The sequence below is a fragment of the Ursus maritimus genome, unplaced genomic scaffold (assembly GCF_017311325.1).
Source record: "Ursus maritimus isolate PB19 unplaced genomic scaffold, ASM1731132v1 scaffold_32, whole genome shotgun sequence".
In the NCBI taxonomy this organism is placed as follows: domain Eukaryota; kingdom Metazoa; phylum Chordata; class Mammalia; order Carnivora; family Ursidae; genus Ursus; species Ursus maritimus.
Window position 1 is genome coordinate 15,062,413 of NW_024425786.1, and position 14,729 is coordinate 15,077,141.

Consider the following 14,729-nt stretch of genomic DNA (forward strand, 5'->3'; position numbering starts at 1 on the left):
GCTTGATAGTGTCCTATAGGTCCCCAGGTGCTATTCATTTTTCTTTCTACTCCTCAAACTGAGCAATTCTTTTAAATGCTCCTTTATATGTTTAATGAATTAATTTTCCAATATGTATTACCATAAAGTTTACTTAAAAAAAACAAAACTATGGGGATTTTTTTTATTTAAAAAATTCAGTGATACTCATAGTTTCATATAACGCCAGAAATTTCATTTCAAAAATTAAAGATGGATTTTTATGACAGCAAATTAGTGCCAAATCAGTGACCCTCTGACTGATAGAGCAATTTCAACTACTTTATATTCAAGTTTGTGGATTCTTTCTTCTGTCTGATCAAATCTGTTGTTGGACCCCTCTACTTAATTTTTCATTTTAGCTATTACAACTTTCAGTTCCAGAATTTCTATTTGGCTTTTAGAATTTCTACCTCTTTATTGATATTACCAGTTTGATCATACATCATTCTTCTGATTTCCTTTGGTTCTTTGTCCATGATTCCTTCAGCAATTTGAGCATATCTAAGGCAGTTAATTTAAATTTCTTGTCTGTTATGTCCAACATTTGGGCTTCCTCAGGGATGCTTTCTATCAATTTCTTTTTTCTTGTGAATGAGCCATATTTTCCTGTTTCTTTATATGCTTTGTAATTTTTTGTTGGCAACTAGGTATTCTGAATTTTGTAATGTGTAACTCTGGATATCAGACTGTTGTAGTCATCTGTTTACTGACCTTTATACAAAGACTACATTCCTTCCTCTGTGTGTGGTCATTACAGTCTCTGACCCATTATCTCCCTATACAGCCAATGACCTTGCAGAGATTTCACTGAAAGCATGGATCCAATGAGAAAAGGGTGGAGTGGGGTGGAGGGGGGGGGGTAGGACCACAGACAAATGCATCTATTTTTTTAAATTCTTTGACAGACACCATTCAGGATACCACTTTGGCCTAAGCAGTTAAAACAATGGCTGGGCCCTACACCAGACCCTCAGTAAATTGCCAGGAAGATTAAAAGGCATAGTACCAATCTTTAGAGGACAAGGTCTTCATTTCTCAACCTGGCAAAAGAAAGCTGCACCACCATCTCCCCAACTGTCTACCACAGGGCCAGGGGTTAATAGCTTCTATGCAAAATGCCAAGATTATTGAAATTTACCAGATTCTTTTTTTATCAAGCTTTCCCCTGGTGTTGGTAGCACACATGTCTGACTAGACTCCACAATTCCAAAATAGCTCCTTCTAACACATCTTGCTAGTTCAATAGTTGTTTCAGTTGAAGGAGTAATTCTGGAGCTGCTTACTCCCTCATCTTCCATACATCCACACATTGATTTCTGAATGTTTTATAACATATGTTATCATAATATTCCCCCATAATAAATGCTACTTGGCTGTGATGTATTAATCTTTTAATATAATGTTGGACTTTGACCTGTGAAAATTTTCTTGAGAAATTGTCTCTGCATTTATTAAGAATATTAAAGTTTTTTTTTTTTTTAAGATTTTATTCATTTGACAGAGAGAGAGAGCACAAGCAGGGGGAGTGGGAGAAGCAGGGAGCCTGATGTGGGACTGGATCCCAGGACTCTGGGATCATGACCTGAGCTGAAGGCAGATGCTTAACCGTCTGAGCCACCCGGGCACCCCTAAAGTTTTTTTTCTTTAACTGTATTTGTCTGGTTTTATTACCAGAGTAAGCTAGTCTTATAGAATGAGCTGGCAAGTAATCTCTCCAATTTTCTGGAAGAATTGGTACAGAATTCTTTGCAGAACTGGCAATATTTCTTCTTTAGATGTTTGATAGAATTCAACAGTGAAAATACTAGGGCCTAGACTTTTCTTTGTGGGGATGTTTTTAACTACTTCAGTGTAATAGATGCTCAGGTTACCAATTCTTGAGTTAGCTCTAGTGGTTTGTACCTTTCGAGAAATTTGTTCACTTCAACTAAATTGATGTACTTACTGGCATAAAAATTATTCATAAATTTCTCTGATCCATTATTACATGTAGACACTGTATAACCTCATCTCTTTCATTCTTTCTAATGGTAATTTGTACCTTCTTTTCCAATTTTGTTTTCTCTGATTAGCCTGGCTGGAGATTTAACAATTTTCTCAGAGAATCAGCTTTTGACTTCACTGACTTCTACTATTGTTTTCACTGATTTCCACTTTGATCTCTATTATTTCCTTTGAACTTCATTTGCTCTTCTTTTTTCTAATTTCATAGGTTGAAAATGAGGTCACTGACCCATGACCTCACTTCTATTCTAAATACAGGTGCTAACAGTTTCACTCTAAGTACTGCTTGAGTTGCATCCTACAAATCTTGAAATGTTGTATTTTTTCATTTTCAATCAAATATTTACTATCTTTTATGATTTCTTCTTCAAGTCATGGGTTATTTAGAAGTGTGTTGTTAAGTCTCTAAATACGTGTTACCACCACATTCTGAAAGGTTAGTTTAGTTGGAGAGACAATTCTAACTGATACTCTCTCAGCACTTTGAGATTATTCCACCATCTTCTGGTTTTCACTGTTGCTACTGTAAATTCTGTTTCTTTGTAGGTACCATACTTCTCTCTAGCTGCTTTAAAAATCTTTTCTTTGTCTTTGGTATTATGCAGTTTCACTGAAATGTAATTATCCCCTGTAGTATACATGTGCTTTCTATATAGATTCTTGTTTTATCAGTTCAGGAAAAGTCTCAGTCACAGTCTCTTCAAATATTGCCTCTTTTCCATTCACTCTGTTTTTCCTCCTGGGACTCCAATTAGTCATATGTTAGACTTTCTCATTCTACCCTCTAAATCTCATAGCATCTCTTACAAATCTACCATAGTTTCTTCGGTTTTTTCAAATCTTCTCAGTCATTTTCACTAGTTTCTTCTTGTTTGCTCATTTTTGTGAATTCCTCTTTTGCATACAGCGTTATGTCATATTCTGAGTGAGAATTCCATTATTTCAAGTCTTTGGGGTCTAAATCTACCATTTATTATCTGTTTACTCTCACTCATTGCTACCTGTTTCATTACAGGTTAAATGGGCTCTAAGTATTAATCCATGTATTTAGGTTTTGTTAATTTGTAGAAAATAATCAAGAGACCCAAGTTGAGAATGTTTCTTCCAAAAAGAATTTTGGTTTGCTTCTTCTGGGGGACAGGGTAATACTGAATTAGGGCCACTTCAACCTCTTCCAAGATTTTTGGTAGCACTTATAATGGCATTGAGCAACATGCCCTTCACTTGTGCTTATTGCTAAAAGTTCGGGTTTCATCTCTGGCTTTTTCCCTCACTTATTAGGTTTGTTCCTTACAAATTACCTTCACTTTCTACGAACCCAGCAATGTAAGATAAATTATGCTTTATCTAGACTCTTATCTTTTGGCAGGAGGGCTCTCCAGAGTATCCAGGAAGTTAATGTCCACAGCAACCTAACGCGGTGTCTTTATCCAGCACAATATACTTACTTTAAAATAATTTTCAGATTGCTTTATTTTCATTTTTACCTAAGAGTGATTTTTTCCCCTCCTTATTCATAATTTTGTTGGCTGTCTTAGCTTCAATTTTTCTATATTTTAGGACTTGATTTGCAGGATCTTTTTTTTTTTTTTTAAAGATTTTATTTATTTATTTGTCAGAGAGAGAGAGAGAGCACAAGCAGGGGAAGTGGCAGAAGAGAGGGAAAAGCAGGCTCTCTGCTAAGCAAGAAGCCCAATGAGGGATTCAATCCCAGGACCCTGGGGATCATGACCTGAGCCGAAGGCAGACACTTGACTAAGCCACCCAGGCGTCCCTTCAGGATCATTTTGAGAGGGAGTTGTTTCCTTTCTCTGTCACTCTTCCTCACCTAATATTTTTATGGTTGCCTCTATCTGATCCTCCACAATTCCTTATTGAGAACCAGATTATACTGACCGTGAAGTCGTCTGCCTTGTTGTGGATTTCTGGATCCAGTTACCAAGCGGACAGCCTTGCTAAGGTTTTGGCTCTACGACTGTGTCTATTTCCTTGCATTTATCTTTCTATGGAGTTCCTACATGGTTTCATGGATAAAGCCTATCCTCTAATTTTCTGCCCTGTAAGAGGCATACTATTCTCCATTACCTCACAGAAATAATTTCTGCCTGTCTCTACTAGCTTTTAGACCTAGAGCTCAGAAGATTTATAGCTTTAGCCCTATTACCCCTGCTTTATTTATCAACTTCCTTTCTGGTTCATGGAGATATGTAGCTTGTTTTCTGTGTGTGGCTAAATCCTTTAAATTTTATTTTTTATCTATCATCTAATGAGTGAACAGCTGGAGTGGCCCTAAAGCATGGACGTAAAATGACATCTTTTTTTTTTTTAAAGATTTTATTTATTTATTTGACAGAGAGAGAGACAGCCAGCGAGAGAGGGAACACAAGCAGGGGGAGTGGGAGAGGAAGAAGCAGGCTCCCAGCAGAGGATCCTGGGATCACGCCCTGAACCGAAGGCAGACGCTTAACGACCGCGCAACCCAGGTGCCCCTAAAATGACATCTTGACCATGATTTTTATTTTGGTCTAATTTTAATGACTGAACTACTAATGCAATCACCTTCATTTATTCTATGAAACAAACCAGCTACTATTAAACAGGAATGCAGAAGCCTTGTTCTTACTTACCTGCTCCAAGAGAAAATTATGTACATCTTCCCCTTCTGGTAAAAAGTCCTTCCAGGTGAGGTCAGCCTCCCTCCATAAGGCTCCCACTTTCTTATGGCTCTAAAACAGAGATAAGTCCAATCCATTTACTTTTACTTTGTGATAGAAGGAGGAGGAGGAAGAGTGGGGATGTGGAGGAGGAGGAGAGGAGAAGGCTTGCTTGAAGTCAAGAGTATAGAATTGTAAAGACTGAAAACTCAAAACTTTCCCTAGTTAATATGCAGTTATTTTCTCAGGACTCCTGGCTTTCACACCAAGATGTCTGAATGTATGCAAATGTAACGGTGAATGGCTGCACTACAGCTGTTTAAGGTTCAATAACTTATTTTATCAGATGACTAATCTGGGGAACTGTAAACTCACGTTTGGGATTTATGAATATAAGCACCTAAAAAAAGTCCAATTTTCAGAGTTCATAAAGTCGTCAGTGTCTCTTTTCCTAGATAGTGTTATGTACATTTGCTATTAAAGACAATCATAAAGCCTCAATGTAATCCCTCCCTTTCATAGGAGATCACAATTATGCTAACATGAGAATGACTAAGAAGGTTGCTGCTCCTGAACCAGGAATGAGAAGTATTTCAAGGGCAAGAGGAACAAGGTTGAGCCCAAGAAACAACAGAGAAGAGTTGTTGTCAGTTGGAAACTGATGAGAAGGTACAAGTTCACTGCCTGAATGAAGTCACAGTGATAAAGGGAAATGTTAGCCTTTGAGCCTCGGCTACCGGCTATGAAACCTGTATTGATTATTTCATAGAATAACTTGCCCAAGGCATAACTGATAACTTACCAGAGTCAGGATTTAAACTCAGGCTGACTCCAGAATTTATGCTCTATGAGAACTTGGTTAGGAGAAATGAGAATTTGCTTTCTGTTTCTCCATATAAAAGTTAGAAAGAATTTGAGTTTTTAGTAAGGACTAAAGTGAAGTAGGTTAGGAAAGGAGGAAGGAATTCTGGACCTACCAATTAGGGTTTGATAAAAACTCTAGTGCCATCGAGCAAACAGTATTAACAACGAATAATCAACTACAACTAGTTGTAGTAGACCAGGCTATTTAGTGCACCCATCCATGAATAACTGGTACAGAGATGTAATACAAAGGGACTTCTGTACATTCGGAGGGAGAAACGAAACAAAACAGTGTTACTGATGCCTATAAAACAATAAAATCTATCATCCCAATACCTTTGGCTCTGGTTTGAAAGTCAGAAATCACCCCAGAATTTTCACGTATGAGTTTTGTTTTGATATTTCTCACTCCAGGTGTTAACACCACTTTCCCAACCTCTTAGACCTCTAATAGAGCACTGGTACAATCTTTTGAAAGTCTTGGTTTAGACTTGGCTGTCTCCCTTTCTAGTTTATGAATTCTTTGAAGGCTTAGTTATCTTTGTAAACTGGGATCCTGGAATAGACCTTTGCAGAGAAATGTGCGGTATTTATTAAACTAAATTAAATTAAACTTTAAGACAGCAATTCACAATCCTGTAGAATCATTTTTAACTCCTATTACTAATCAGATTACCTAGCCTGAGATCCAAAATTAATAAAATTAATCATTTTAGGCATCTTACCTTTCTCTGAAAGCAAGGAATTTTCACTGCAATCTATTAAAAAGCATAAATAATGTAGCCATTTTGTTTCAAGAAGATAAAATTACCAGCCACAAATACAACATTATTTTGAGATTCTTTTGACTTATACCAAATCCAGTTGAAATAATTCTTTCCAACAGAAGGAGAAATACACCTCTGTAAGAAACTAGGTTGAAACAGAGATCTCACTCTTCTTTTCAAAAAATAAAAGGCTATAGAAATACTTGCACAGTGATACTTAAGCTATTCACAGATAACTCAAGATCAAAAATCACTGCCCTTCCTAATACGCTGTTGAGTCTGACACTCGGTTTAACACTCACCATTTGTTTGCATAGAAGGTGCAATATTTCAGAAAGCAAGACCCCAGCTCTTCCAACAGGAAGTAAAGGTTTGCTAAATTCTCTGTAAAAGACAGGAGTAATGATTAAGTTCCTCTGAACAAATTCCCTATTCTAGAACAGTAGGCAAACAATGTGTGCCAAAAGAACAGATACTACGCAACCTAAATAATAATGGGCAAGAGAAAGCCCCAGGACATGCTCTAAGTAATGATCAGCAGAAGTAATTCAGATTTCAAGTGCACTTTATGCTTCATGGAGAAGCTGGAAAGGGACCTTAGAATTCCTGGGTTTTACCTTTTTCTTTAATTGCCCCAGTGATAGAAGCAATGCAATGATCAGTCTCACTTAATCATCTATTTACATAAATACCACTTCAAGCCTAAAGGAAAGAAGAACCTTAGGTAAAAAGGAGTTGCAAAGCTTAGTTATAAAGTATTTTTAAGAAAGGAAGCTGTTCTTTAGACTATGGATGAAACAGAAAGGGACCATTTTTTTTCATAGTCTAAATCAGTATTTCCCACACTGTGTTCCATAGGATATGAACAATTATTCCCCAAGAAAAGGATTCTACAATTAAGTGAGGCAATGCTAAATTAAACAAAGCTAAATTTTTTTTTAATTTATATTTTATTTTTCTAAGTAAGCTCTATGCCCAATGTGGGGCCTGAACTCATGACCATGAGATGAAGAGTCACATACGCTACCGACTGAGCCAGCTAGGCGCCCAAATTTAAATAGTGTTTGTTGTTTTTACTACAGAATCCTCATATTCTTTAATGTGCTGTGAGTCTCAAACAAAAGGGACACATATTATGTGGAGTTTCACTGTATGAGCAGTTTTTGGGGAAATACTAATGTTGTAAAGAAGAGTTTAGCAAAAATTAGTCTATACAATGTAGCAACAATTTCCAACTCCTGTCCGAAATCTAGGAATGCCTAAGATGCAGTTCCGTTTATTATAAGCAGAGCATGTACTATGCAGGTGTTAGTCTGACAAGCTGTTACGTAGAAATAACTTCTCATAGCATTTGAACAATGACAGACATAAAAGTCAGATTAACATTAAGTTTCTCGGAGCAATGACTTTCCTGTTAAGGGATTCTGGAGCCCTATCTACAAACACTGCTAACCTCAGTGGACCACAGGGTTATCATATCCCCATGATTTCTCCACTGTACTACGGTGTAATGTAACATTTTTATACTGAAATGTCTTTTTTTTTAATTGAAGTATAGTTGTATTAGTTTTAAGTGTACAACACAGTGATTTGACAATTATATATAATACAATGCCCACCATGACAAGTGTAGTTACCATCTGTCACCATACAAAGTTATTATAATATTATTGGCTATATTCCCTACGCTGTATTTTTCATCCCCATGACTTATCTACTTTGTAGCTGACAGTTTGTACTTCTTAATCCCCTGAAATGAGAAGTCGTAAAGAATCACAGGCTGCATCCAAGAGTCTCCAAAGGGACCAAGGGAACAGCGTCACGCTAGAGTTAGCTGTTAAGTTTGGCATCAGTTTAGCTTGCTATACACACATACACACAAAGAAAAACAAAAACAAAAAGCAAATACAACTTACATGATAAGTTCTCTCATGGAGATTCCTCCTTCTTTTAACATGGGGGTCACCAGCTCAGCAAGGTACAACCAAATATGGGGAATATCAATAGCCATGTCATCTGCCAACTCCAATGTTTCTGAAAAACTGAAAAAGAACAGAGAAAAATTCACAGAAATATAATTCAAAAGTTAAGATTAAATAAAGAGACCAAAAATCAGTCAGTCAACAAATACCTATTAAAACACCTACTATGTTAGATACTATGCTAGGCACAAAGTAATTGGTAAACAAATAAATTACTGTTTTCAAGAGCTTATATTAGTGGAGGAGAAAAAACAGCACAAACAAAAGCATGCTTGCAGAAAGGGCTAATAACTGAAGAATATGAATTATGGTACCAGAATGTCCCAATCTAGAGGGGGTCAGAGGGTAACTCCGTATGAAGGTGACACTTGGAAGATTTCAGGATGAAAACAAGGCAGCCATGTTAAGTTCTGGGGCAAGAGATATTCAATCTAATCCTGCACTATCTAATGAGTTCACTACAGTTGAGTCTCATATTCCCTGGGTCAGTCAGATGCACTGACTGAAAATTTTGGTGTAATGCAGACTAGACCCAAAGAGAAGAAAGGACAAAAATCCTTGTCCTTGAGAAGCATACAATGCGGAAACAAACTGGTTGGATATAAAACAGTCTGCTAACATTACTAATAATATTATCATTATGACATATTAAAAACTGTTGTACCTTTAAATAAAAGCTAATGGTTTCAGGCTTTCATGCTATGAAAATTTTTTCAGTGTGAAATAAAATAAATGGTATTTAAATATAAAACTTGGGGAAGTCAAATACAAAATATAAGTACAGTTTTATTTAGTGTGAAAAATCACAGCTATTCATTTAGAAATATAAAAACATAATGCAAGACTTTGTTAATTAGTCCCATATACAGCATATTAAAAAGGACAACAACAAAAGTAAATTTAAGTAAAGGACATACATGTAATTGTAAGGAAAGGGATGAGGAAGTGTTGGGGCACGGGCAGGTGTATTTGCCTTCACAGCCTTCCGGATCTCTGCATACGGAAAATGCGTGCTTTTTCACTGTAGTTCAGTTTATAGCTAGAGTACGCCACTCTGTGTACCGACCATAGAGGTCTACACATCATTAAAAATTCTCACTTAAAAAGAGATACGAGTACCAGGCAGGGTTACCTTTCTGAAGGTGCCATTTCAAAACAGTTTGTAGCTCTGCGACATTACTTAACACTGGACCTCATGAATCCTTAATGCCAACTTTCTCGCCTCACAGCTCATAATGATTTGACATCTACTTGCTGTACAACAGATAACTTGACTATTCTCTCATTATGTGCACCCTTTAAGCTCAGTTAATGTGTCACTGATGGAACATAATCTGGCTGGACTCCACGATTTCTGGGCTAATCATCCTATAATGTCAATTCACGTTCTATGGCTTAGTGGCATAGATTAAGCTATTTAATGAGCTCATGAGACGTCTGTAGCTGTCTGGGTCTCTCAGCAGTAGACCTGTGATTTTCATCTCATATCACAACTAGACAATACCCATATTCTTGCCTTCGTTTTCTATTTCTTGATTAATCAGTTCATCATGACACAGTCTGTAGAACATAATCATTGGTCAAATCCATACTGCTGATAAAAAACATATTTGGCTGAACATAGGGCTTCTGTAGAACAAGCTTGTAAGAGACTTATTTCTCTTCAGACCTACAGTTCCTAAATCTTTTTGTACACTGTTTTAAAGAAAAACACATGGTGTACAAAAGCTCCTAGGTAATTATCTTTATGTCTTTTGCATTATTACATAGCCTATAACAATGCCTTGTATAATACACATTTTCTGCTGGCTGAATGAAACAGAGCTACACCATACCCTTGCTTCTTGGTATACAGTGACCGTTACACCCGATGGACTAAACTTTGGTGAAGTCCACAGGTGGGACTTTAGGCATCCCTCCCTCCATCTCAACTACAGAGGCTCTACTTTTATTTACTTTATATACTGAGTTCCTATCTAAAATTTAATTAAGGGATACACAGTTGAAAGTAAAAAAATATTTTTTTTTTAGTTCACTGAAGTTCTGTTCAGAAATCTGCTGAAAAGGCAAAGCAATCTTTCATAATTGGAAATTGTATTATCAGCAGCATCTCCCACAATTTCCATTGTGAAAATTAAAAACTATATCTTGATATAGATAAGAGAAAGAGAGCGAGGACATCTAAAAATCAGACAGTTCAAGTGTTATTATGACCGGTCATAAGAAAATCTAATTACAGGTAAAAGGAAGAAATAAATGAAGACGAAAGCTTTTTACACTTTTGTATCGTATTTAAAGGCTCACAACAAAGAAGAGTTTTTAAGCTAGCCCTTATCTGTGTAAGCAACTGTGGTCTCCACTGTCAACCAGCCCCTCTACAATTTTTTTTTAAATTTGCACCTCAGCAATTTTTCATCTGAAACTTAGTCTGCATTGTGTAAGCTCTGAATAGCAGGGTAGAATTGCCGTAAGTGGCAGGAAAAGTTCCCCAAAGTAGCTGAGGAGGAGATAAGAATTTTCTCTCCAAAAATTGTCTCCCAAAGTGAAACACTAATATATCAAACTTCCTCCTGAAGGTACATACTGTGTGTCTATTGACAACTCCAATTTTTAGCATGCTGGTTTTCATTTATTTACTACACTTCCAAAGAGATTCCAATTCCATGGCTAATAGTGAACTGCACACAACTGTTTTTACTAGATAGTTTTAAGAAAGACGTTTTCCAAAGTCATGTTATAGAATGAATATATCAACACTGTTTGAAACATATCTGCCTATACAATAATATATCTGCCAACCAACCTATCTAATTTGCATCATAAAGTATTTAGGTTTAAGTCCTGAAAATTTCGAGATGGCTTGATGTTGCCTTTGTGGGAATATGTTTTGTTTTTAAATATTTTATTTATTTATTTGACAGAGAGCACAGCAGGGGGAGCAGCAGGCAGAGGAAGAGGGAGAAGCAGGCCTTCTGCCAAGCAGGGAGCCGATGTGGGGCTTGATCCCAAGACCCTGGGATCATGACCTGAGCTGAAGGCAGGCCTTTAACTGACTGAGCCACCCAGGTGCCCCTATGTTTTTGTTTTGTTGTAAGATTTATTTATTTATTTGAGAGAGAGAGAGCGAGCACTTGCCCAAGCGAGCTAGAGCATGATCAGGGGGAGGGGCAGAGAGAGAGGGGGAGAGAAAGAATCTCAAGCAGACTCCACACTGAGCGTGGAGCCCGACGCAGGGCTCAATCCCATGACCCTGAGATCATGACCTGAGCGGAACCAAGAGCCAGATGCTTAACTGACTGAGCCACTCAAGTGCCCTTTGGGGATTATATTTTATACCTAAGTGGCAACAATTATGCTTGGAGTTGATAAACTATCTAGTAAACAATGTGACACAGAGAACCTATTTTGAAACTTCTGTCTAGTATTAGAATTTAGTAGTAGTGCATGCTTTGAAGGGTTCTGTAGAAGAAATGGCAGATTAATAGTTGGCTGATCAGGGCCCAGTAAACAGGGAGGCCTTCTACCTTCCGTCATCTGTGGCTTGGGGAGCTGGGCAGAAACAGCTTTAATAACTGCTCAGAAGGGGCGCCTGGGTGGCTCAGTCAGTTAAGTGTCTGCCTTCAGCTCAGGTCGTGATCCGTTTCGGGCTCCCTGCTCAGTGGAGAGTCTGCTTCTCCTTCTCTGTCTGCCCCTCACCCTGCTCGAGTCTGCTTCTTCCTCTGCTCTTACCCGCTTGTGCTCTCTCTCTAATAAATAAAGAAAATCTTAAAAAAAAAAAAACTGCTTAGAAATTGGCATGTAAGGGATAGCAGCATCCTAGGAAGCTGACCTTAGATGTCTGCCCCCAATGCTACGTAAAGACAGAGGTCTTCGGATATTGGGACTAAAGAAACAGAAGACTCAGGGTATCTCTGTGGCTCAAATGAAATGGCCTCTCTGGACAGTATGAACTATTCATAACCTGGGCTTTAGAAGTAAATGAGAAACTCTGATCTATTCGCAAGAAAGCTCTTGGTGAATAATGGCAAGTGGCTATCCCTTTGTGCCCATCTTTGAAAAAACTGCTGGGCCTCTCCATTTAGGAAGGAACAGGGGTCTTCATAGAGGTCTTGGCCTAAGGATGGCATGGTTAGGTCTAACAAAGTATCAAAAGCGAGGTCTGGAGTCACTGCATTATCTCTAGCTGCAGAAGGAAGTAGGGATAGAGGAAGATGAAGTAGCTACTGAGACACAGAAGTGTTAATCTCATTTTCAGTATAAATAAAAGGTGGTGGTTGTATTGCCAGGAGCAGCAACAGCACCACCACCAATGAAAGTGTAGACATGATGTCTGACTATGACACTTTTTCTTCAAGGAATCCCCCAAAGGGAAATACCAATATCTGAGAGAGCCTAGAAATCAAGCTAGTACCTCACAAGTTCAATGAAGCAATGAAGCTAGACCCCACTTCCTGAGGTCTTTCCAGATACAAATAAACTTAAGAGTATAATTTGAAGAAAGAGGGAAAGGGTAAATAGTAACCCCAGCATTCTCATTTACAAAATTATCTGGTGAATATATCATAATAGAAGAGAAAGAAGCAAATAATTATAAATTAACATAATCATGACCTAAGCTGTAGTTTGCAGGGCTTGAAACTATAATTTAGAGTTGGCTAGGCACAGAACTCAATTTATTTGTGAGGGTTCAGATACCCTCATTTGCTCTATTTACAATTGGAGTGAACTGATTTCTCTTTTTGAAATGGGGAAACCATCTAGGTCATAAAGGCCAGCAATCACAGCAACTTCAGCCATAGTTTCTCACTAAGGTAACTACTTACTAAGGTTGATGTTCATCGCAAACTACCTTATTGCTGAAAGATAGCTTATTAATCACCCTACGGGCAAATATATATTTTTTAGGACCTTGAAGACATTGTCATCGTTCCTCACAAAATCAAATGAGCAATTATTCCTAAATACATTCAACTTTGGCATTTAATGATTACCTTATTTTAAGGGGTTGACCATATCTGAAAGACATACAGTGGCATTTCATCACATGAGCATTTAATTTACAAGAATGTACTATGAATTTGGCCAAAATGATTTACAAAGAGAAAAATAAATAGTGCAGAATTCTTACTGCCATTCTACCCAATGAACATAAATGTTGAGGATGAAATGTGATATGCGAATCTGATGTTCAGCCTTCAGGTCTTAGTTCCTGATTGATTAGAAAGTGGGCACCTGGCAGTGTTGGCTGTGTTTTTATGTTTACAGTTGCACAACATGGCTCCTAAAACAAAATTTTTTACCATATGCAATTTTTGCCTTGAACATTGATTTCAGAACCTAAGCCTGGGTAAGATTCTGGGCTATACCAGGAAGAAACCAATCCATTCACATGTGATGATCACAAACATATTAGAACCTGATCTGATGCATATACAACACTAGTGACAGCCAGACTTCATCAAAGCAGCCATCAACAAGAATCATAATGAAACCAATCTGGAACAGACTAAATCATTAACAATTTGGAGTTAACTTCCTTCTATGGGGCTAGAGTACACAGAGAAGCATTCATTGGCCAAATAACCATGGTTTATTGAAAGGATAAGGCTTTTGGGTTTCAATTTTCCAGAATTTTCCTCACGCAAAAAAAGCTTTTTCCTCAAAGAACATGCAGGGTTTCCATGTAAATGGCCTGGTGAGGGCCTGAGTTTCCCCAAGGTTAAGTGGTCTCTGCTACTTTACTTATACTGTAACACAGGTCTAACAATAAAATTTAGGAAACCAGGAGAAAAACTTTATGCCCAGTACAATCTACCAAATGCCATCATCTCCACCAACATACTATCAACATATTATACATCAACACATTATAGTGGACATAATTTTAGTCTATGAAAATAAATACTTAAAAATATACGTACTTTTAAAATTAACCACTACTCAAGAGCCTAGAAACTCAATACCACTCTTGAAGAGGATACTGACCCTTTGAAAACGTCCTGTTTGCTGAGTTTTTCTGACTGCACCAGCTGATAGAGTAATTGGCCCATATGATCCCTGGTGATCTGGCTCCTTTCCAGGGTGGACTCCACTCCCATTCTCACAAACACATGTAGCAGGCCCTGGGCATTCAGTTCTTCCACACACTGCATGGCTTCCTGTTCAAACAGCAAATAAAAGCTTACTCTAAAACCTGGATCCCATTACTAGAGTGTTAGAATAACTTTAAAATCTTATACTTATGACAAAGTCAGTAGAAAGCTCCACAAACAAGATAGTCTTCAAATATTTTCTTAAACATTAATATAGCTTGGTAAATTGCAGGCTGATATGGGCAAAATTAGTCATATATAAAAACAAAAGAATAGAGGATCTTTATAAGGGTAATGTATTTAGGTTAACAATTTTACTAAAGATCAAAGAACCAGAGTCAAAAA

General features: G+C 37.5%; 1 protein-coding gene across 3 annotated transcripts in view; it reads right to left on the reverse strand.

The window, feature by feature from the left end:
* Positions 1 to 14,729, reverse strand: part of EIF4G3 (eukaryotic translation initiation factor 4 gamma 3) — a 361,657-nt gene that overhangs the window by 15,662 nt on the left and 331,266 nt on the right. For all 3 annotated transcript variants that reach the window (XM_040645901.1, XM_040645903.1, XM_040645902.1), the window contains 4 exons: positions 14,278 to 14,450; positions 8,227 to 8,352; positions 6,613 to 6,694; positions 4,653 to 4,751 (listed from right to left, as the gene is read on the reverse strand). In XM_040645901.1, the coding sequence (XP_040501835.1) occupies positions 4,653 to 4,751; positions 6,613 to 6,694; positions 8,227 to 8,352; positions 14,278 to 14,450 (480 nt within the window). The remainder of the gene's footprint in view (positions 1 to 4,652; positions 4,752 to 6,612; positions 6,695 to 8,226; positions 8,353 to 14,277; positions 14,451 to 14,729) is intronic.